The sequence below is a fragment of the Ornithodoros turicata genome, chromosome 1, assembly GCF_037126465.1.
Source record: "Ornithodoros turicata isolate Travis chromosome 1, ASM3712646v1, whole genome shotgun sequence".
NCBI classification, from domain to species: Eukaryota; Metazoa; Arthropoda; class Arachnida; order Ixodida; family Argasidae; genus Ornithodoros; species Ornithodoros turicata.
This window is the reverse complement of record NC_088201.1, coordinates 82,273,402-82,296,364: the sequence shown is the minus strand read 5'-3', so window position 1 is coordinate 82,296,364 and position 22,963 is coordinate 82,273,402. Positions and strand designations below refer to the sequence as shown.

The 22,963-nt window shown below is 46.2% G+C and overlaps 1 protein-coding gene across 1 annotated transcript; it reads right to left on the bottom strand.

The window, feature by feature from the left end:
* Nucleotides 1-1,779: 1,779 nt before the first annotated feature.
* Nucleotides 1,780-3,814, bottom strand: LOC135377705 (uncharacterized). The gene is made up of 6 exons (XM_064610314.1): nucleotides 3,630-3,814; nucleotides 3,369-3,565; nucleotides 3,163-3,267; nucleotides 2,610-2,687; nucleotides 2,398-2,466; nucleotides 1,780-1,866 (listed from the first exon to the last, which is right to left on the bottom strand). The coding sequence occupies exons 1-6, from the start codon at nucleotides 3,712-3,714 to the stop codon at nucleotides 1,780-1,782; spliced, it is 621 nt and encodes a 206-aa protein (XP_064466384.1). The 5' UTR covers nucleotides 3,715-3,814.
* Nucleotides 3,815-22,963: the final 19,149 nt, after the last annotated feature.

Here is a 22,963-nt window from a genome sequence, read left to right as displayed (position 1 = left end):
AAAAATTTTGGTTGCGTGCAAATGAACGGTTTTACAGTTGCTTGCATGAGTTGCCAAAGGAGCAAAAACACAGAATCTTCCAGTGAATTCATTTATTGATTCCATATTCATACATGCACAGAACAGTCATCAAGACGACGATAGTTAGTGTAGAAAAGAATCAACCATGCAAATTACAACAATGAACACACTCAGCACAATTAACATTTGCTGGCTAAGTGTGTTACCTTCATGCAATACATTTTGGGCCAGAAGTATTCAGGATATATTATTTGAAATTCAGTGCAAACATCAAGTTTTATACTTGCATGCTTAAATTTATGAATCTCGGGATAAACGATTACACCCACTACTAAGGTCAGAGATAAAAAGCTGGGCTTATTATTGTTGCGAATCGAATTCGCAACAAAACCAACAAGCTAGAGAAAACTGTCTTTAGTTTCGTGCGCATTGCTTGGTTTGGTGATGCAAGGCTGAAATTATGATCTGTATATGAGGGCTAGAACAGGGTATAGAAATGGAGAATACAGAGTTTTACCCCAAAAACTCATGCCCTAATTAAGCTAATACCATGACAGCTTATGTGGTCTGATGCCGCAAGTCCTACCAGTCGGGACTGGGAACTTGTCCTAGGCTGCACAGGTTCAGCAGTTTCTTGAGTAGTCCACTGAAACTAGAGGCAAATATAAGGCAAATCGTTAGTCCAGTAGATATTGAAACATTACACAAGGTTTACCCTGTTATAAAAATAAAAAAACTTGCATGACTGTAACCACTGAAAAAAGCATTACTATGCTCTAATAATAACTGCACCATATCATGAGCAAGTAAACCTAACATACATCCATATCTTGGTCTGTTGGAGGGCTAATACGGTTCCTGTGGTGACTGGAACCCTGTGCTTTCCTGTAATGTGGCACACATCGAATGAAGTAAGTATGTATTGCCACTGATGTGAAATGCCACACTATAAAATGCCAAGGAGGGTGGTAGAGCAGAAGCATATAGCACAGAGCATTCAAACATAACGTACGTCTGTGTCTTGATCTGTGGGAGGGCTATATGGTTCACCTGGCGATTGGAACCCTGTGCTGCCCTGCAATGTAACACATGTCCATGATAACTGAGTAGGTACTGTCACTGATGTCGAGTTCCACATTGTAGAACACTACAAAGGGTGCTACGAGCCGCACACCACGGGGTGTTCAGTTCACGAACAAAATAGTGTTTAGCAGAACAAAAAATAAATGACAGAAGAATGCTGTGGAAAAGTAGCCCAGTACCATGTCATTAGTGCTCACAAGTAGGTCCCAGAGGAGGCCAGCAGTCCCCTACAAATACAATATTGTCTTCCCTCAATAAACATGTATATGTTCTGAAATAAGCTATTTGGGAAGAGACATTCAGCAACTTTACATACAAGTACTATGAACACATGTTGCTACGTAATTGTTTGTGTGACACAATAGCAATTTACAGCAGCCTAATTCTTTGTGTACACTTGCCTGGTCATCACTGGGCCCAACATGTGCAAAAAGAGGTGCCAGACATTGCACGTCGCTGGCCAGAGCAGCAGCTGCCGACTGAAAATTGAAAATTGGACATGGAGTATTGCTGGTTTTGTTCCTTTGCACTCACACGCCCATGCTGCAAGCATTACCGTTTCGACAGCATCTGTTGGCAGCTCGGTTCCAATCACGGCAGGTTCCCAGAGGGGATCACCAGGCCCCTGTAAATGCTCCTGGTAACTCTCAGCATGTAACATGATAACAATTTCAGCTACCCCAGTATAGTTTCCTGAACGTCGCTGTGCTCCACATGCACAGCCAGATGACGCATGTCACTCGGTAGAGCAGCTGCTGACGACTGAAAATTGAAAATCACACTCAGGGACTTACTGCTGTCAAAACAGAAGTAATGAAAAGCACGTTTCCACAACTTCATCTGAACCTTGCAGACAGTTAACATTGTCGTATACCTAGAGAGTATGTGTACCAGTGGCATAACCACAAGCAGACGTTGGGGGTGTACTTAACTCAGCCCGTTTACCTCTGCTAGGCTAACCCATGCAAATCGTGGAAGTTTAATGAGAAAGTGCATACATATTGGGGGGGGAAGGGCAGGTTAAGGGGTCTGGCCCCTTATTTCGATGGTGGCTGCACAACTGGTGTGTACGTATTAGAACCTCCTGCCATTATCCGTTCCTTGTACCCACATATGTCCAGGGGCGAATTTAAGGGTCCGTCATGGGGGGGGGGGGGCGGTCTTAAAAAGATTTTGTGCTTTGTGGCACAGTATCATCCAGGAGTTTTTACGCAGGGAACGCAGCCGTATTGGGGGGTGGGGAAGGGGCAGTCCCCTCCCTATATCCGCGCCTGCATATGTCCCAAGCATTACCACTTTTTCGACGCTTGTTGTTGGCTCAGTTCCCACCGCTGCATATTCCCAGAGGTGATCAGTAGGTTCCTGCAAATGTAAAATTATGTTCAGATGTATTAGCATATGTTCAAAGAAAACTAAAGATAAATGGTAAGACAAAGGGTGGAGGTGCTCCGGTAGTTTTTGGCATGTGACACAGTGATAATTTACAGCTGCGACATTCTGATTACCTGAATGCTGCTGTGCTCCACGTGCACAGGCGGAACTGCTTGATGGGGAACGGGGCTGGGTGGAGAAGCTGTTGTTGACTGAAAGTACAAAATTCGACCAGGGTCATATTGACACCATTGAAAGTAATCAAAGGTATACTTTGGGTGCCCGATTTGAGCCTTGCAGATAATCAGAAGCGTCTTGTAGTCAAATTTTTTTTTTCGTTAGGAGACACTATAATATCCCATTACCCGCGTGCATATTACATGCCGTGTGCTCTCATTCGAAAAGCAACACCGCACGAAGAGGGTTGTAAAAGAAAATTAAATAGCACCTTGTAACAACTACTGCAAACATGGCATGTGGTTTTCTTCATTGTTCTGTTTGTGAAGCGTTCTGTTTTCCAATAAAGGCTGACACCCTGTATTGCTATTGCAAGTATTACCTATTCTTCACGACCTACTTACGGCTTATTCATGACCACATCTACAAAACAGGAAAGCCATATGTTGCACACAGCTTGATTCGATAATACCAATATAGTTATTTCCGTGTCTGTTGCTGCGATCCTACCTGACCGATGTCCACAGTTTCAGAACCAGATGCTGAGCATGGAGCGGAGCTCGATGCTGATGCCGGATACGGCGATTCCGAGTGGCTGCGTGACGGTGTGACGGGCTGAAAGTATAGTCGGCGTATAGTATAGTATAGTAGGCGTCGTTAGCTGTGAACTTCATGCATGTGCATGTGTGGTGTTAACACGAAACTCTTGTCCTTACTTCTGACTGATAGGCGACAGTCGGAACGGCATCGTCTCGCAAACGAACCGAGCTCAACGAGGTTCGGTCAATATGCTCTTCTCGAAAGTGCAAAGAACATATGGAGCTGTACTTTGACGGCTCACGGTCGGGAGGGTAGCCTAAGGCTTGAAGCCAGTCTGAAGTCAGCGGCACGACGCTGCTGATTTTTCGGGATCCTACGCGAGAAACGATGAGGTTTCTTAAAGGCCCGCATTTTCTGCGGTTGCAAATGTCACTCACCTGTGAAAAGTGACACCATCCAGTCTTCGACCTGAGTGATTCTTGCAGCCGGGAACGAAACAGCTCGGCATGCTGGTGACTGCATGCACTTTCGGTTCGCTGCTTCACCCGGACACTCGAAACGAGACAACGGAGACGTCCTTTTTGCAACGCAAGCGATTGAAGGGCGGCCGGCGCGGCGCCAATTACAACGTCACATGTATGTGGGCGAGGAGACGGAGAGGTGAGAGAGGAACTTTGCTTGACCAACGAACATGGCCGCTGGGAACCCCCTCCCTGTCCTCCGCCGTCCCGTTCGGCGAGACACACTCCCTCCTTAGGTTTCTTTCCTCCATATTGCCGCTGTCATCGCCGCCATCTTGCCAACCCGGAACCGGCAGTGCGAGTAGCGAGAAGGAGAGGGCGAAAGGAAGCCACTGCGCCTGCGCCAACCCTCCTTGAAGTGTGTAATCATGTTCGCGAACGGGGGACAAGTGTCTGTGTTGTTCATCTCTGTCGCCGAGACTCGCTTTGTCCGCACCTGAGGGCGATCACAATCGCTGCCTAATCACGATTGCGCGCGATGTGGATCCTGCATCGGTGCGTTTTGGGTATAAGAAAACGCTTTTGAGATTGCCGAGATGGTAACCTCAGTTCGAATCCTAGCAACTGGTGCTCTCCAGATGCATTCCAGACACGCTGTAAAGGGAAGTATCGGCGCAGTTTCCGATGAAGTCGGCCCAGCACGCACGATCCCCATGTGCAAGGTGCCGCCGTATCGACAGGCAATGCACGACATCGACATGACATACTAACAGAACGCCACTATGCAACAAACAAAGACCATGCTGCACGTGCCGCAGAGCAGGACTGCGGATGATTTCGACAGGAAATTGGGGTTCTGTAACGTGCGCTCGAAATCATCGTCACATGGTGGTGCCCCTAGTAGCACATATTGTGGCCTCGATGTTGGAACAATGTTGCGAATGTTGTCCAACATTGGACAACGTTGGGGCAACATTTAAAAACATTTCGCAACTGTCCTGCAACATTATCAAAAGTGGACCAACATTAATTGATATTCAGCAATGTTCATGCAACAGGGCAGAGCAACGTTGGAGGGACCTTGCGACTCTACGTTTCGTAGACGTTGTTTATTGTCTTTCCAGCAACATAACACTGCGCAACACTCTTACCAACAGAGGAAACCTGCTGGTTTTACAGCTCCGCTCAGCAGGTATTCGCATTAGAGACGAAAGCCTGAATTAAAAACACAGTATATGACAGGAAGGGATGTCAGGGATGTTGTTGACTACACTTGACTCTTGCAGATGCAAGGGTTAACTTCAAAGACGCATCCTGGTCAGCGTTACAAACGTTGTACGCCCTACTACACTTAATCAGCATGCCCCAACAGTTTGTATTCTAGTATATGCTCCATCCTGTTCGCAAAGCTAGCGCTTAGTGGCAGTATAACCTATATACTCAAAGCGGTCTCCCCCAGCTCCACCCTAGTGTCCAAGTGAAGCGGGTGGGTTATGGCACTTATTTGCGGAGCTAAAGACGGGTGCAAGTGGCGTACAAGTGCTTGTAGTCAGCATGCATCTGGCTTCCGACGTAAAAAAAGAAAAAAATCGTGGTCGATCCGAGGGAAATGCGTGAGCATTAAAATTTGAAAACTCTTTCGGAACTTCACTTCACAACACTACACAACCCTTCACACGACCCTACACAACGCTAACGCAAGATAGCATCCGCAGCCAAACGAGCCGTTCGTGCTTCCTCCAATTCAGCTTGGCGGCGCCGTCTCGCAGCTTCAGCCTTCTTTCGCCGCTGCTTCTCCGCCCAACTTTTATAACCGATGGCGCGCCCACGCAGACGCGTCTGAATCTGTCGACCACCACAGCTGCACTGCCGGCGCCGCGTCGCATCGCACTCTTCACACGCCCTCTCCTTCCCGCCTTCCCTCTCCACTCACCGCGCATGCGCGCTGCACGTTCGCGGCTACAGACACACCACGCCGGAATTCTTTCGTAGCGAGGACTCTAACGCTAACGCATTAAAAGAAGTAAATACGCACAATTACCTACGTCAATATCTTGCCAATATTACCTAAATGTCATAACATTGCCGTTATGTGGAATGTTGCAGTTGTCGTGTTGCAGCAATGTTGCAAGGACATTTTCCGGCAACGTTGTCAGAATGTGGCCTGGACCGGGCATTAGCCATGTTTCTGCAACGTTACATGATAGTATTGCCGACAACGTTCCGGCAACATAGTGTCCTACCAGAGGATCTAAGCAATATCCGGCGAACGTTGAAGAACCCTGGGTGGCCGAAGTTATCCACAACCTTACCCTGCAGCATGTGCAGTATGCAGCCACAAATGTATAGGAGGACTCACATTACGTGCAAATTTGGTCTCACTTATTAACTGCGTCAACGTTAATAATTTAATAATAATTGAGGGGTTACGTCGCGAGACAACTGAGATCATGAGCGACGCCACAGCGGTCGGTCTGTGGATTGCTTTTGCACACCTGAGGGTTCTTTAACGTGCGATGAAAGCTTATCACACGGCACCCCGTATTTAGCGTCCTTCGCGGAAGACGGCGTCCCTAAGCAAATGGGTTCCCTGCCACCAAGTTGCTGGCGTCCTCGGCCGGGTTCGAACTAGAGCACTGCACGTACCCGGGCTTACCCGAAAGCCCGAGCCCGGTCCGGCCCGTCGGCCGGGCTTTGCGTTTTTTTATGCGGGCTTGGGCCGGGCTCGGGTTTCACCCACCAGGCCCGGACCGGGTACAGTCTTGACAACGCCGACCATGGTCGGGCATGTACGCGAACATATTTGGCGAGACTGAACAGCTGAATTTTAATGTCACTTTTCTTTTTCATTGGGTAAGGTGTATCATGGTATTCTCATCTAAGAACTATCACTTTATTACACGTGATCATGCTTATTTCGTGTAATGGGTCTGGATTTAACACGTGCACTCACACACATTTGTGGACGTTTGGTGTGTCGGGCACGCTGAGCAAATCGGGCACGAGGGACAGTTAGGTTAGGTGTTGGGACATTATTTCGTTCCAGAAGGGGGAAAACACCGGTGCATGCGCAATAGAGCGGAAATGAGTCTCACTTGATCGGCAAGGTACATACATATCGCGCACGCGCCAGTGCGCGCTGCCTTCCCAAGCAAGCAAGCACCAAACACACAGCGGCTTGCCGGCCGAGAAACACAGCCTGTAAAACACAGAGCGTACCTCCTCACTCTCCACCATTTAGCTGCGTCCTTTTCCTCGCTGCTCTGTGCTCTTTCAATACGCGGATTTGAAGGGAGACCAGAGCAGAGACCACAGCATAGCGCACGTCAAAAGAACCCCAAGAGGTCCAAATTATACACATTCCTACCCTGCGGCATGTGCAACATGTCACCACACTGCACAGACAAACCTTACGTGTAACGTCACAGTACCATTTGTGCTGTTTAGTAAATCTCAATACGCCTCCGAGCCTCGAGAACACACAGAGCAGAGGCGGGCTGGGACCGGGCCTGAACATGGAAACAGTCGGGTACGGGCTGGGCCCGGGCCAGCGGAGTCGGGCTCGGGCCGGGCCCGGGCTGGAAATCTATACAAGACGCCGGACCCGGGCCGGGTGCGGGCCGTAGGAGCCGGGTCTGGGCCGCGCCTGAAAATTAGGCCCGTGCAGTGCTCTAGTTCGAACCCGCGATCTCGGGATCAGAAGGCGAACACGCTACCGACTGAGCCACCGAGGCCGGTCAACATTCCAGTTTGCATTGAGTTTACGTTGTGAAGCTTACATTGAGAGTTCATATCACACGAAGCACGCACTAAAAGTGCTTTCCAACTGGAACGATACAGTGACTGCCAGCTTTTAAATTTCGCCTATTACATGGTCGCATGTACAAGGTGCGTTCCTGGGGCATTGAGCCAACATTTTTCACGTTCATCATAGATGCAGCAATGAACAAGAAACAACTAACCGTGTGTTATTTATCAACCGATTCAACCACACCCTATAGGTTCTTCATCTTTCTTTTCCCTCTCTCTCTCTAGGAGGGTAGGCTGTGCTCAGAATTAACACCTCAGGAATAGAACAGGGTGCGGATATAAGGAGTACATGGTCAAGGAAGACGTGAAGCGTAGCTCATTTACTAGGCGATTACGAAACGGAAATTGAAAGCCAGCTGTAAACGAGTTCTGAAGATGAAATAGAAGCTAAGAAACGCAGCAACTCATGTAAAATATATGAAATTTACTTATGTCCAAGTGGACATACTGTGGAGACGATGCATGTTGGAACCACTCCTTCCGATTGATCAGTTATGCTCACCACGAATTAGTAGATACATTTTTGTTTTTCAAAATTCAGACATTCTCGTACGGTGAGAGTCCGTGTTGGTTCCACACGCGAGCTAGACCGTGTTGCCCTTTGTGTTCCTCAATCTTAGGGTTTCGAGTGTGAACGTCTGGCAGTACCCAGTATTTTCTATAAAAACACTTCATTTCCTACATTTCACAAATGTGTGAACAACCTACAGAATATGACCACCTATACCCAAATAATGTGACCATAATCCTCCGATCCCCAAGGCGAGACACCTACTAATTGCTACCTAGTCCGCAATCAATTACGGTACTTTAACCGGAATGTATTCTGTTTAGTGTGCCGTCATACTTCCTGATACGAAGGGGAAATCCCGCCTCCAACTCGCTGAACTTGCACATCCATTTCGTCTTTATTGTCAGCGTCACAAAGATGGATCATCATATCAAAGTCATGCTCCCATTGAGAGAGCTTGGTGAGCAAAGCGTGCATAAACTATCGATACTATATACTTTCTACAAGGTATTCACTCTGAGAATGGCGTATTAGCCAATACGTAAGAATCTGTCATTAAAGGTACTGTAGACAAGCATTATATGATGTGACTAGAGACTTTGTTGCTTCTAAATACCATATGTGGAACCATACGACCGACAACGCGCTCTATATATTTCTAATTTGCCATGAAAGCTGCGGCGTAGCGGAGCGCTGCGACGCCCGGTGTCAAACAACCCCCTGTACAGCGGGCAACACTGAAAATTGGTATTACATGCTATTACACCAGAACTTCGTTATTTTAGTAACCATATAATTAGTTTTTGTGTTTACCTATGCATTCTGAAACTCCTGTTAACAGTGTTTTTTGCGAAGTAACCTAGCTCTGGCCGCTGTTCGATGGAGGCTCCCCCTACTCCTCTGCTGCGCCTGCGCACTCCTTCTGTTCGCGGCCTTTTTCGAACGAACAAACTCTCTCTGTGAACCTCTGTGAACAAACAAGTCCCGACGCTGTCTGGCTTCTTGAACGTCTGACACATATTTTCAAAGACTCAGCATTTCATTACAGTTCGTTTATCCGTTTATCCTCCGATGTGGATCGTTGTGTGGACTGCAGGGGCGGATTTTATGGTGGATTGTAGTGGATTGTTATGTCGGGCCCAGTGTTATACGCACGCAATGTGGTTGCCGCCGGAAGTACGGATTCATTTCGAATACCTCGTACAGTGTTGCCCGTAATCTTTAATTGTAATTTTCTAATTAATTGCACCGTCCATTGGAATGAAACTTGCACAAATTTTGTCCTGGTGACTTGGACTATCGAATAGCCACACTGAATGACATTTGACCGGTCCTGCTTTACAGTACCTTTAAAGTAGCACAGAAGTCCTTTTAACACCCTGTTTTCTTTCTATAAAACTGTAAAGTAGGCCAGTAAGATGCACCATAAGAAGTAATTCACACCACAGAGTCATAATTATTGCAGAAATTGAATTTAAAGTACGCCGCAAAAAGCGACCGTGCGCAGCGGTGGTGGAGAGCAGTACCAGCCTGTGATCTGCCTGGAACCTCGCGCTGACGCTACAGGGGCTACGATCGCTGATTGGTCCAGAGAAATGTTATCTGCTACTCAGCTGTCGTCTGCTACTCAGCTGTCGTCTGCTACTCGGCTGTTCGGGGTTCTGAAAAAGCACTGGTCCTGGCTCGGTCATGTTTCGGCCGTTCCATCTATCCCCAATTTACCTGGGTAACTGGCAAAACTGGTTTACGGCGGCAAAGGGACAGGGCGCTGCACAGTAAACTTTTTTACACTTTTTTGCTGTAAATGGCTTGTCCCATGGCGCACACCCTTTTGGTGTTGCCTTTACACTCAAATGATGAGTGTTTTCTAATACACCCTTTATTTAAGTGTATTCCTAATAAAACACTGTTATAATGGGCGTTTAAAAATAAAAACACCCTTAAAAGGGGAGTATTCTATTGAAAACACCTTTTATGATGGAATTGTTTGCTGGCAAATATTCCCTCGCAAATAGCTAGTGTAATAGAAGCTTCTGCGGCAGCATGCCGAGCCCAGTGGCCGAGACATACAGTTCGACGTTCTTGCTTCTATGGCAAGCACCAAACTGAACAGGACAGACTTCCAGCCGTGGTTCCATCGTAGAACCTAAACCGGAGCGCAATGCGTCGCAGGCACGCCTTGTTAGCTTGGTAACACTGTGGGACCAACTTGAGTGACGAGGCTTGAAGAGACCTCGGGCACCCTCAGTTGCCTATATTCGCGTGTCGGATGGATCATATACTGAAATACAGTTTGTTGGGGCACGTTAGTTACATGTGGTGGGGATGGGGGGGGGGGACGTTTGTAACGGTGACGGGAATGCGCTTTTGCAATTAACACCCACGCTTGCAACGAGTCAAAGATATCAGTTAAATACCTAACATCCTTCCCTGTCAAATACTGTGTTTCTAACATAGGTTATCATCTATAATGTGATTACATGCCGAGCGGAGCTGTGAAAGCAGCAGAATTTTTTCTCACTAAATAAAACACAATTTTTAACACCATATTCCCAATTCCAGTGGGATGTAAAAAAGGTGTATTAGACGGTAAACACCTGTTTCAGCACCCCACTTTACACCCTTAGTGATCGACACTGGATAAAACGTGGTGTATGTCGATATTACACCTTTAGTAATGCTCTTCTTGCACCCTTTGCGGAATAGAAAATGGTGTTTTTATAAGAATACACCTTTTTTGAGCAAATAATGGTGTAAAATCATTTACTGTGTGACCCCCACTGACCAGCAAACCAGAACGAGTTGACTCTGTAACATCATCGGTGACGTGGCATTATACCTTCTCCTCGTTATACCCGGAGCGGCGAATTAAGGGTGAACGCGTGGAGTCATGTTTATGTGAGTTTCTTTCTCTCTTTTTTTTCTTTTCTGGGAAACAAATTGCACACATCAAAACCTTCCGCGCTATTCAAATGACACACATTTTCATCAGATGTCTTGATGTAAAAATTTTTTTGGATGGCCCTCTGTACTCCATTAAGTAGATTATGGAAAGATGCAAGCCGGTAGAAGGTCACGTGTACGTTGGACGCTGTTTCGCCTCTCTCTCTCTTTTTTCTTTCGTTTTTCTTTTTTTTTTTTTTTGATTCGGAGCTCGTTGCAGTCAAAAGCGTGACAGAACGCAGACGCACACAAGCAGCCTGGATGGGACAGTGGGACTACGAGGGCAAAAGCTTGACCTATCCCGCCTAAATCGGGTCGTCCCGTCTCATTACCATAATAGCATGCGATGCATGTCCATAAAGTTTAGGAACGCCTGTAACTGCAACACGGCCGAGGAGACCAGCAACTTCTGGCAAGGTACAGGTCCCAACAGAAGTTTACGGAACACGCAAGCGGTGTTTTTTTTTTTTTTTTTTTTTCCTCAGTTCGACACCCCACCGGCGAGCAGAAATGGGCTCGATACTCGTTCATAGGGGTGAGCGAGTGCGCTGGTAGCGACACACCGCGGTAGTTTCGGTACGGCTTGAATGTGCTCCAAGGTTGGTTCGAATTAGTGTCGCTGCCGGCGTACTCCTCCACCGCTCTTAACGAGTGAACAAGCCCGCTTCCGCTTGCCGCTAGGGTGTCGCACAGAGGAAAGGATACACCGCTCGCGTGTTCCGTAAACTTTTGTCGGGACCTGTACAAGTTGCTTAGACACGCCGTCTTCCGCGAGGGACGTTAAACACGGTGCGCCGTGCGTTGAGGTTTTGGTCCACGCTATGGAACCCTCAGGTGGGCAAAATTAATCCACAGGCCGATCATCGTGGTGTCGCTCATGAACGTAGCTGCCTCATGACGTAAGGCTATGGCTTATCCTGATTTGTAATTACACCTCAGTGTACTATTGCAGCGGGATGCGGGTGACAACCCTGCGTGACCGAGACGACGCAATGGTGCAACGTGGGAGAGGAAGACGTAGAAGGGGAACCTTTAAAGGGACAGTCGGCCACAGAAATGTCGTATATGAAACAGGCACCTCACTGCTTCCCATCGTTCGACAATACATTTTGCCAGTTTTCTTACTAAACATGCGTTTACACATTCAAGAAATTAATTCTATAGATCAGGCATTGTCTTTCATGTTTACTAAACTTCCGTGGCCTCAATATGAACGTCTTGTGCGTCTGAAGAACGAATGATAGAGCAACGTGCAGTCGGGTTGGCTGGGTCTTTCGTGCGTTCTTTCCGACTCCTTCTATTTCGTTTTTACATTTCCCGCTAAGTGGATGCCTCGTGGCAAGCCCGCGTACTAGCACGTATTCCTGAAAGTTACAGAGGTGGCAATGTCGCGGGAAACCCTATATTATGATCCTGGGTGCAAAAAAAAAAAAACGTCCGGCACTAACCCACGCGTGCTTCATCAGTCCAGGCAGGGCGACAGAAAGTGGGAGTCACCATTCGCCGGCGTGCAGACAGGTCTACAAAAAGGTGGTATATTCCACATGCCTATTCTTTACCTTTCGTCGGCATGGCGTGTTTGGAGAGAGACATTTATCAAGTTGAAATTTTCTCCGTCTACGATTTTCTCGGTTTTCCTCATTTTTTCACTTTCATTTGTCCACTAACGTATCGAACCCCAAGCGGCCGTTGTGTGGACAGCTTGTGTGTTCTGGCGTAGCCCACTCACCCTTTGTGGAACAATAGTCTCCATATTTTCTTTATATGCAATCGAATCCAACTCGAGTTGTTGACGATTAAAAAACAGAACAATATTGCGTGCGCTAATGTGCGGTAAACGTTATATCTGATTGCGGTGTTGCTGTCTTCAGTCCAGTCAGCTATATTGTCCAGTCAGCTCCTGTCAAGGTCCTATGATACGGGCAGAGTGAAGCGGTGCCCAAGTCTCAGTATGTGAAGCACAATGTGAAGCACACAATAAAAACGTCACGAACTTTCGTCATGCAGAACTAGGTGTCAGCGGTGCGTCACACAGAATGTGACGCGGTATGAGGGGGTACGATGTTGTACCAGAGGAAATTACAACTGAAAAAGCTAACGTTTTTCTTTTTCTTTTTACCCGGACAACAGCCCCAGTGAGTTTTTGTTCAAACATTTTGTGGACGCGTTTTATTTCGCGCACATCTTTTTCACAGGATTATCTTGTGAACGCTCGCACTATTTCCATGTCATATATCTGTTGTTGAGGGGAATCTCATCTTGACACCTGTTTGGGTATGGGCCTTGACGCTGGAAGGACAATCCAGCACTTCAGTGGCAATTATGCGTTCGTTGGAAAGGTTAGATTAACGCGAAAACTGAGTCGATTCACTTTCTGGTTGATATTAACCCAAGGCTCGGGGGTCATCGACTTGATGCAAGTCACGAAGAGATGGTGGAGAAGCGAACGGTAGAAAATATGAGTACGAACAAGATGCCCCAGGACTCAGTTGCTAACACCTTTAGGGGCGCGTTCCTCGCCGCTTCTGAGCTTCGCCAGTTCGCGTTGGCTCCGCCTCGCCACCATTTTTCCACAGGCCGTCCAATGGCCGTGGTGGAAGTGAAAAAAGGAAAGACCACTGCTTTAATTATAGCGGCTAAATCACCATCGCCAACCGTCGAGCCGCACGACAGTGCGTGGAGAATAAAGCTTTCTGTTGTACATTTTTCGTCCATTGGCTGCTTGTGTTTCATTCGCGTTCTCTCGTCTCATCACCCCACCACCACTAGCACTACCTAAAGCTGCGATAGTCGCGACGTTGCCCGCCTGAGCGTGGCCGACTGCGGCAAGCAGTTCTATCATCATCACCACCACTACCTAACCCTTCACGAATATATTGCATGGAACATAATTCAAGCACAGATTGTTCTTCGAGTCGTGTCATATGTAAGGATATGAAATGACACATAGCTTAATTGGCTTGTGCCCCAGTTTCGTATTAAAGAAGCAGTGAGGTGGCCCTTTTTTTTTTTTCGTTTAGCTGTGCAGAGTGTTCTCCAACGAATAAAATCAGTTCCTGAAAAATAATGATGAGCGTAGGGTGACCTACAGAGCGAGCGCGAGGGCTCTGTTCCGCACGCGTCCGAAGAATCATTCTCCTCCCGAAAAGAGCGCATCGCAGAACGAAAGGACGTCGTGACGTACGCCACTCAGCACAGCTCATGCATGTATAAGCGGCGCGTGAGCTGCGAAGAAAAGCAAATGAGATAAGGCACGGAGCCCTCACCACGTCACGAGAGTATCGTGTCGGCCCTCCGCGGCGGTTTTCTCCGACTGCTTTTTGTCTGTAATTACTGCTTTGTAAATTGGATTGCACAGCTGCAACGCACCGCAGAGCGAAAATATTTGGTATGGGGATTCCTGGTGAACAGCTTGACAGAGGAGGCAGCATTTCAAGCGATGTTAAGTGTCACCTCATTGCTCCCTTAACCCAAAGCTAAGTTTACTGTTAGCCGTATGAGTTCTGGTACTAATTCGGAATACCTTTGTCACCATGCTCTCTTTGTTCCTTTCCCCCCACATGGTAGCGTTCCTTTTCTCCCACGTGGCATGATGGTGGTATGGAAGGCATGCTGATGAGTGCGGTATTTACGCACTGGGTCGTAGTCAGCGACCCCTTCCTCATTTAAGAGGAGATAAATATTTATTTCCAACGCGAACGTCGCACAACGAACATGTCTTCGTCGTTCCATGTCCCCTCTGCCAACACCGACGATCAAAGGCGCACGAACTGGCAGGGAACGGCTCTTTAGCGTTCACCCCGGAAAGCGTACTGCACCGCGTAGCATGCCTGTTGCTATGATGATGGACGGAGTCAATGCAAACTTGGGAATCTGCAACGTAGCTGCGAACATGCGCCTGACCATTCAACGACCTCCCACGCAGCGTAGGCGAAGGCGGAGCAAACGCCAACTTGCGAAGCTACGAAATCGCGAGGAACGCACCGTAGGACGTCAGCCCGGTTTCACTAACGTCGATTAAAGTTAGTTCTAATCGATGCTTTCAAAACCGAGCTCCCCACCGCACAGGAAAAGTTAAGTTCAACTTGTTTCACCAGTGCTGCCACAGGAGAAGGAGGGTGGAGCGCTGTGATTGGCTGGCAGGAAATGTTTCGCCTGTGATTTCGGCACGCGATAACGGATGATATTTGTGATGTTGTACTGATGATCTTTGTGATGTTGATAACTGTACCAGCCGACTACACGACCAGTAAAGATTTAATTTAGTATTCATTATTTATCTTGAGCAAAATTTCAGATAATCGTTAATCCTTGCGTTCTACACTTGTCCGTTACGATAACAACATGAAACAACAACTTAAGAAAATTACTAACTTGTTGATAACATTTGTTTCTGTATGTCAAAGTCTCAAGCTTCAGTTACATGCAAGTTGGGCTGCCCTTAGCATGAAGCCGCTTTCTACCTTCTTACCACTTGACACGGCACACAGCAGCATATGTGCAACTTGCTTCCGCAACAATATCTAAATTTCCCTTGCGTGGCGCACACCATACTCATTGCTGACGATGAGCTGAGCTCAAGCTACAAGGTGTTCTAGTGAAAAGAAATTGAGGAGCTACCCTTTGGCCACTGAAAGATGTGATAGGGGATCGCTGGGTCATCTTGAATTGCAAGCACAGAAGTGGGGTGGGGTTGAAAAGAAACTAGGTGGCCATTATTACAATTGCGTCTTAACAGGTTAATGCGTCTCACATGCCTCTAAAGTTGTAAGCAATGGTTGCGGTGTTTTTCCTGTAAGGTCAAGAAATAAGGGAAATTATAAAAAAAATAGCGATAAAGAAGATTGAGAAGTGGAATAATATGATAATAAGGGGATAGCAGTTTCCAAGTGGATACGCAAAGTATCATCTTTGCATCAGATGATAGATTTCGCATCTTTCAAAGAGGTACATAGACTCAACAGTTGTCCAAAACGAACAATTCAGAAGTTGGTTGACTTCTCACTTTCTCTCCTTCCCCATTTCCGTCACTTAGTTGGTTCTGCTTTCTACCTCCAAACGCGTGAAGTTGCATCTCTATGTAGCGCGCGCCACCTCGTAAGGGAGGACGGACTTGCAGATAATCGTCGTCCGTTGAATCCCGCATAGAGGTCTCTGCCGTTACTCCGCCGCGCACTAAGACAGCGGAAGCGGCGGGGTGCCACTTTGGTCGATATGACCCTAACTTTCGGCAAAAGCGACTATTATACTGGGATTAGCGGCTTCCCACACTGTGGGTTCTTGAGGGCGCAATGACGTGTACAAACGTTGGATTACTTTGATACAACTCCCTCGGTGGCAGCATTATACAGAGAGCGTAAGCACAAGGAAACGAGTGGCATTTGACAAATTTCGTGAATCAAGATAGCAGACGAATATATAAATAAACAGATACAACTGGAAAGCTTTCCAGTTGTTTTGTTTTTCAGTGTTTACTTTCCCCCCCATTTTTTGTCGGGTCTGCTTATTGTAAACTTTCTCTCTCTGTACACACATATAGATATATATATATATACATATACTTGTATACGCGAACTTCACACCTTGTACCTGATGAAGCGTGGTCCCCCACGCGAAAGCTTGTATATATTACACTAAGGAAGCTTCAGTGTTGCTTTTTGTATTGTGCTACATTTCTTATCGGACTTGACTTTCCCTGTTTCACCGAGATTCTGAAGTTAACTATAGCAAATATGAGCCTGCTGTGCTCTGAACTGCTTCAGTGAAGCTGGAGAAAGTCAAAGCTTGATGGCTGCCGTCAGGAAATCGCGTGAAATATGATGTCCACACACTGTAAAAGTAGTAATTTTGCACGAGGACTTCATTTTCACAAATTTCGCGACCACCATTTTTTTCTTTTCTTTTTCGAATTATTGGCAGCGATGACAGAAAAATGCTAGCATTACAACTTCTAACAAATGAGATTCATGAATTCGAAGCGACGAAGTTATCGCGGTAAAGACATTGCAGCAGCACATTGTACACGACACACCGTAGAGACACTACAATACCGCCATCTTCACTGTCACAATGCATGCAAAAGAATGACGGCAGGAAGACCTACTGGGCATTGACGTCGATGCCGGCATCCGCAATCTTAGTAAGGACCACCCTTGTCAATTAAGCACATTCAAAGCTCAGACGAAGAAGAAGAAAAGGTTGTCACCCAATTCGTTATGTTAGCTTCTCCTGTCAACTTGATATGTATGCTTGTATGCTTATGTATGTGCTTCTTGCAATATTATATGCAGCAGCTGCGGTACAGGTCATGGGAATCACCAAGGCTGTCATCCTCACGGACTCGCGTAGCGCTCTCCAAATGGAACTCCACATGCAATGGCATTCTAGCAGTGTGTACGAGAACGGCATGTGCCCAACACAGGACAATCGGTGGAGACATCTCCCTGCAATGGATCCCCTCCCACGTCGGCATTAGTGCCAACAAAAAAGCGGACCATCTTGCTGCTGCTGCACACCACAGCACTAGCCCTAGTTTGCCAACCCCGGGACAGAAAATTGGTCATCAATGAGATAGTTCTTATGCAGCACCCTGGGATCCGGGACATCCTGGAAAATCATCGACTTGATCTCCCACTGAAAGGACTTTCCCGCAGTGCACAAACCCTGCTCTTCAGGTTGCGAACAAGAAGCGCTTTCACTGAATCACAATTATTCAAGATTGGCTCTCTAGACAACGCAAACTGCATACATTGTCAGCAAATTGAAACTATCGAACATATCCTACTGCATTGCCGTGCATATGCTGCGGTGCGGGAGAAATACCTTGGCCATTGCAGGAATTGTACGGTGGATGATGTCCTACATCCCAGAGGCGCTTTCACGGAAAGGTATTCCAAAATTCGCAGCCTCGTCTGCTTTCTCCAGGAATCGGGCCTCGCTCAAAGGCTATGAGAACTGCTCGGACTTTTCATCAACTCTGGGAGTGACTGCCTTAGATCGTAACTTTCGGCCGTCATCATTCCTTCATCTGTTATCACATCATCTCATCTCATCCTGGCTACATTCGTGAGGCCAACAACGGCAAGCCGGTTTACGCCACCACCACCACCGATATGTATGTGATATCCAGAATAGCTCAGTTCTGCAACGAACACGTACCGCTACATTAATGTAGCGGTACGTGTTCGTTGCAGAACTCCCGCATAATATTCCCTTCGTGCCCCCATCCGAATTCGCGAATTATTAAGACCAGAAAATTAAACACTTTTGCAATACTCCTTTATTGTTCTGAATACATATTCGAAGCCGAACAAAAAACTGGAAGAAAGGCTAAGCTTATTCAAGATGAAAGCGAGGCACACTTCCCCGAGAAAATCCTCGGCTCCTGGCGCGCTGACGATCAAAATGAAAAGGCCTAATCAAAGCAAATATAATATGTGATAATAATATATAATAAATATTATTATAAATTAAGCCAATATAATAATATAATAGCAAATATAATAAAAGGCAAAATGAAAGGCAAAAATTCCTCCTCGAACTCTGGATGATACTAAACTTTACGATCTGTGCCACGGACCTTAATAGCTTAATATTATGGTTACATTTCTTTATATTTTTTATTTTTTGCCCCCAATTAGAAAGCCATATAATTACGGTTGAGCTCTCCGGGGCCTAGGCCGAATGTTCGTGTGAGGTCTATGGCAAATGGTGTGTCTAGCGATTACCAGTATTCATTCTACGACTTAAATCATGACATCGAACCCTGAGCATCTGGCTTCATTAAGTAGCGCGCTATGGCATTAAGATCAAACAACTTATTTCGCATACGACGCAGAGTGAATAATTGCATTTTCAGCTAGACATGATGATGATGATGACGATGAGTTTTTATGGCGCATCGACAACTTTCAGCTAGGCAGCGGAAACTTGTTTTTTTTTTCGATTCCGTGTTAGCGCCGCGAAGCAACTGTGGCTATGAGCGGCGTACAGATGTGCCCAGATGGAGAGAGGACAGCAGGAAGGAGTGGGGAACAGGGGATTAGTATGCGTCCTGGGCTTCGAACCCACCACCTCCCAGTCTTCAGCACGACCTTGGCTACTACAACCGAGCGGGCCTTAACCCGCTCGGCCATGCCGCTCGTGCACTTGTTCGTATTTTGCAACATGGTTGATACTTACGAATGGCAACGGAGCATTCTCAACCACATGTCCCCTGTAACCTCAGGAGGACTGTGCAGGCACAAAGCCTAAAGCAGTCACCTTACTTGAAACCCCTCCCCATTACCCCCGGTCCTGGATGGCACACCTGTACCAGTCCTGAAGATCAACAAGCAACGGATCTTGTGTGCCAGTTTAATCAGCTTGTCCGCCAACAGGATGTCCGCTTGGCATGTCGTCGTCTCCTGGTCACGTGCGCCGCAGAAGACACAGCTTGTGGCAACTGCTACCACCGCGTGAAGTACAGCTCCCGTTGGCATATTTCTGTTATCAAGGTATTGCAGTTTGCTTCCGTTACACTAATCGTTGCCATAGGTCTTTATGAAATTTTCATCCTGTATGCTGCAAACATGTTACGTCTACAAAAAAACGGCAGTTCCCCTTATTTTGTCACTGATTATCGATTCCCAACCAGTCTAACAACTGCAGCGCCCGACCTATCCTCCTATTTAGGGCTTTACAGCCGCATACTATGTGTCCATTCAAACAACTTGTAATCTTCCAACGAGGCTTTCCCCTGACGCACGTCTGCCTTGTTCAAACAGACAGTAGAAGGTTATCAAAGAAAGTGCTATTCGTCTAGCTCACGGATTACTCTCCTTGATAACGACACTAGACAGAAAGCGACGTCGGGGACAACACCATGATAAGTAAGTGGGCGATGGCTCAACTTATCTGAAGCTGGCTGCGGCTCAGGAAAGTGTTGAGCGCTCGTGCAACTGATGGTTTAACAAGGGCAATAGAAGAGTACTCTGAAGGACGATAACAGGCATCTTATGTCGCCGTCTTGTGGTGTGTCTTCTGTCGTCGTCTGGCGTTCTAACTCAACGCCAAAACTGTGCCTAAATACTAGCAACAACGTATATAGTGGTGATTAGGCCTTCACCTACTGACATCTGTGTCACCGTGCTATCTATTTCTCTTCACTTGCCTATGCGAGCAAAGAGTGAAACAGAAAAAGTAGAGGACAACAGTAACACAAGAAGGTACACTATCCATATACAGCTGATTATATTTTTCCACAAATTTCACGCTTTACGCAAGATTGTATCGTATATATATATAAATAAACAAGACAGCACAGGAACAGATAACTATTCTATCCCGAACTGATTGATGACGAAAAGGGTGGAAACTTTGAGAATCAATGGGCGAGGAAAGAATAAATACTATTGCAAATTATATGAGCGTAGAATTTGGTTCGGTTTCCTTGCTTTCAGCTTTCCTCTTCCATGGCAGTCACTCATTGTTGTGCGGAGGTCACCATGCTTGGAGCGGCCCCTTAGCAGCCAACGGTAACGGTATATTACCGAAATCAAGGATCAGTGATAATTTATTGTGTGACAAGGCAAAAACTACAGGTTAGTCGGGACTGTTAGGGCGGGCCCTGCAATACAGTCTCTGTACAGCAAATAAATACTCAAACAATAATTGTCATGTAGAGGAGAACACAAATGAAAGTAACATAGAAATTTCGCGAAGTCCAGTGACAAAACATAATATATAATGTCACAGAAGGTGAACGTAGTTAAGAAGCGTGAATGTGTGGAGTACGACTGAATGGAAGGGTGAGTTTAAGCTCTGTTTTAAAGTTACATGGAATTTGAATGCCTCTTAATTCAACCGGCAAATAATTCCATATGTCCGAAACCATAACTAAGAAAGGAAAAATTTCCAAAGTTAGTCCTCGTGGTGTGTGGATATAATGTACATACGTCATTTCTAAGAGTGTACGGGAGAGCACAGGAGTGTACGGGAGCAAAAAAATTACACACTAGTGTTTGTGTGTTTTTTTGTTTGTTTTTTTCAGCACGTCTTTTGCCTTAACGCATAATGTTGCAAGCGAATCTGCTTCCACAAAAATATTAGTGTCGCCCGCGTAGAGAACGCATGGCTCTGACAAATATTTAGGTAGATCGTTTACAAAGCTCACAAATAATAATGGACCGGATCCCTGCGGCACACCTGATCGAATATTAGAGGTGTCGAAGTCATACCTTCCCACAGAGACGTGCTGCTGTGTACCACTCCTACATCAAAATTTAAGTGGTGTTCCGCGGATTCCATACTTTTCTAGCTTTAACAGTAGTATATCATGATTGATCATGTCAAGTGCCTTTGTAAAGCCCCCAAGAATCCCCAAAGTTAGAATTCTGTTTTCGATGTTCGTTCGTTTCAATCTTCTCTGTGGCGCTAATGAGTGCTGTGGTTGTACATTTTCCATTACGAAATCCAAATTCTGAAGAAGTGTTAAGCTTACCGAGTCAAGAACATTCTCCAGCCGAACTAAGATAAATGTCTCAAATACTTTACTGGGAGTGGAAAGAAGAGTGGCCGATAATTATTCGTGGAAGATCGATCTCTCTTCTTATACACATATACGCACGCACACACACACACATATATATACATATATATACAGAAGTTCAAAAAAAGACGCGGAAACAGATTTTAGGGAAGTTACAAACCCTAGTTTATTACATAGGGAGACGTTAAGAAGTAAAATGGGCAAGGGGTCGACGTTTCGACAGTGGCACTGTCTTCGTCAGGACAAAAGATGCGTAGCTGGTTACACATTACTTAAATAGGTTTGGTACATGACGTCATAATCGGTACGGGCGCGCCACAGGCGTTTGTCAAATTTAACGTCTCCCTATGTAATAAACTAGTGTTTGTAACTTCCCTAAAATCTGTTTCCGCGTCTTTTTTTGAACTTCTGTAAAACTTCGTGGCCGTTTGATAATCCTTTTACCTCACCCTGCATATATATATATATATATATATCAGAAGAAGGGAATGGTTAGCCATGATGTAGGATTGCTAATCCCGAAAGCAAAACAGACAGGAAGATGAAGCGGCAGAGACACAGAAAATTTAGAAGACATACAGGAAAAGACAGCTGGGTCCCCCCCCCCCCCCCCATTCCAGGCCAAATCACCCAAACGGCGTGCTCGACCCCCCTCAGTTTTGGTTCCAAAAATTATCATGGACTCCTTACTGCAAATAAAGACAGTTTCCCGAGTTTTACTTGACTATGTTGAACCGCTGTCGATTTAGGCGGGGACAAAGTTCGTCAGAATCGCGATAACCATGCTGCGAAAAAACTGACTTAGTGAGCAGGGTTTTGCGTCTAGGTTGACGTTGGTGACATAGAATGAAAGAGCGTGGCTCTAACATTCTGACAATATCAAGTTCTTCCGTCGTGGTCAATTTTCGGCCTCTGAGACAGAGCTGCTTTTTGGCGCTATTTCTTACAAGTTTACGCCTTGCTAATGGCGCCTTTTGCACAAGCTGGAAGGGCCAAAAAAGTTTAGCGTATTCTGCAGCTTCCATACTTAAAAATCACGTGTTTTGACGACCGAGCGCGGAATACTTTTTGCCACAATTAATCCAAAATGTCGTACTTTTGGCAAAGTTGGCCGTTTTCAACGCCATTTTCGAAAATGAAGTGGTCGGCAGAGGACGATTCAAATGGATGGAAATGACAGATCAACGTCAACACTAACACATATAAAATTAAGAATGTACTTTACGATAAGCGCGAGCAAACAAATTTTATGTCCCACATGGTTACGCGGGTGCTGCACGAGACGGCACCCAGTAAGGCGCGCGAACTGATCGCGTGCCCAGGTTTCACAAGTCGCATCCTACGGCAGGATATGAGCATACCCCCTTTCCCCCAGCCCTTTTGTTAGTAAACTGTGTAGGTTTTGTTGTTATTAGTGCATTAGTAAGTATTGTTAGTAGGTATTTGTCAGAGTCGCGGCGTTTTAAAGTGGTAGTCATGAGAAACGACAACGGTGCATTCACACTCACAAGGAATATT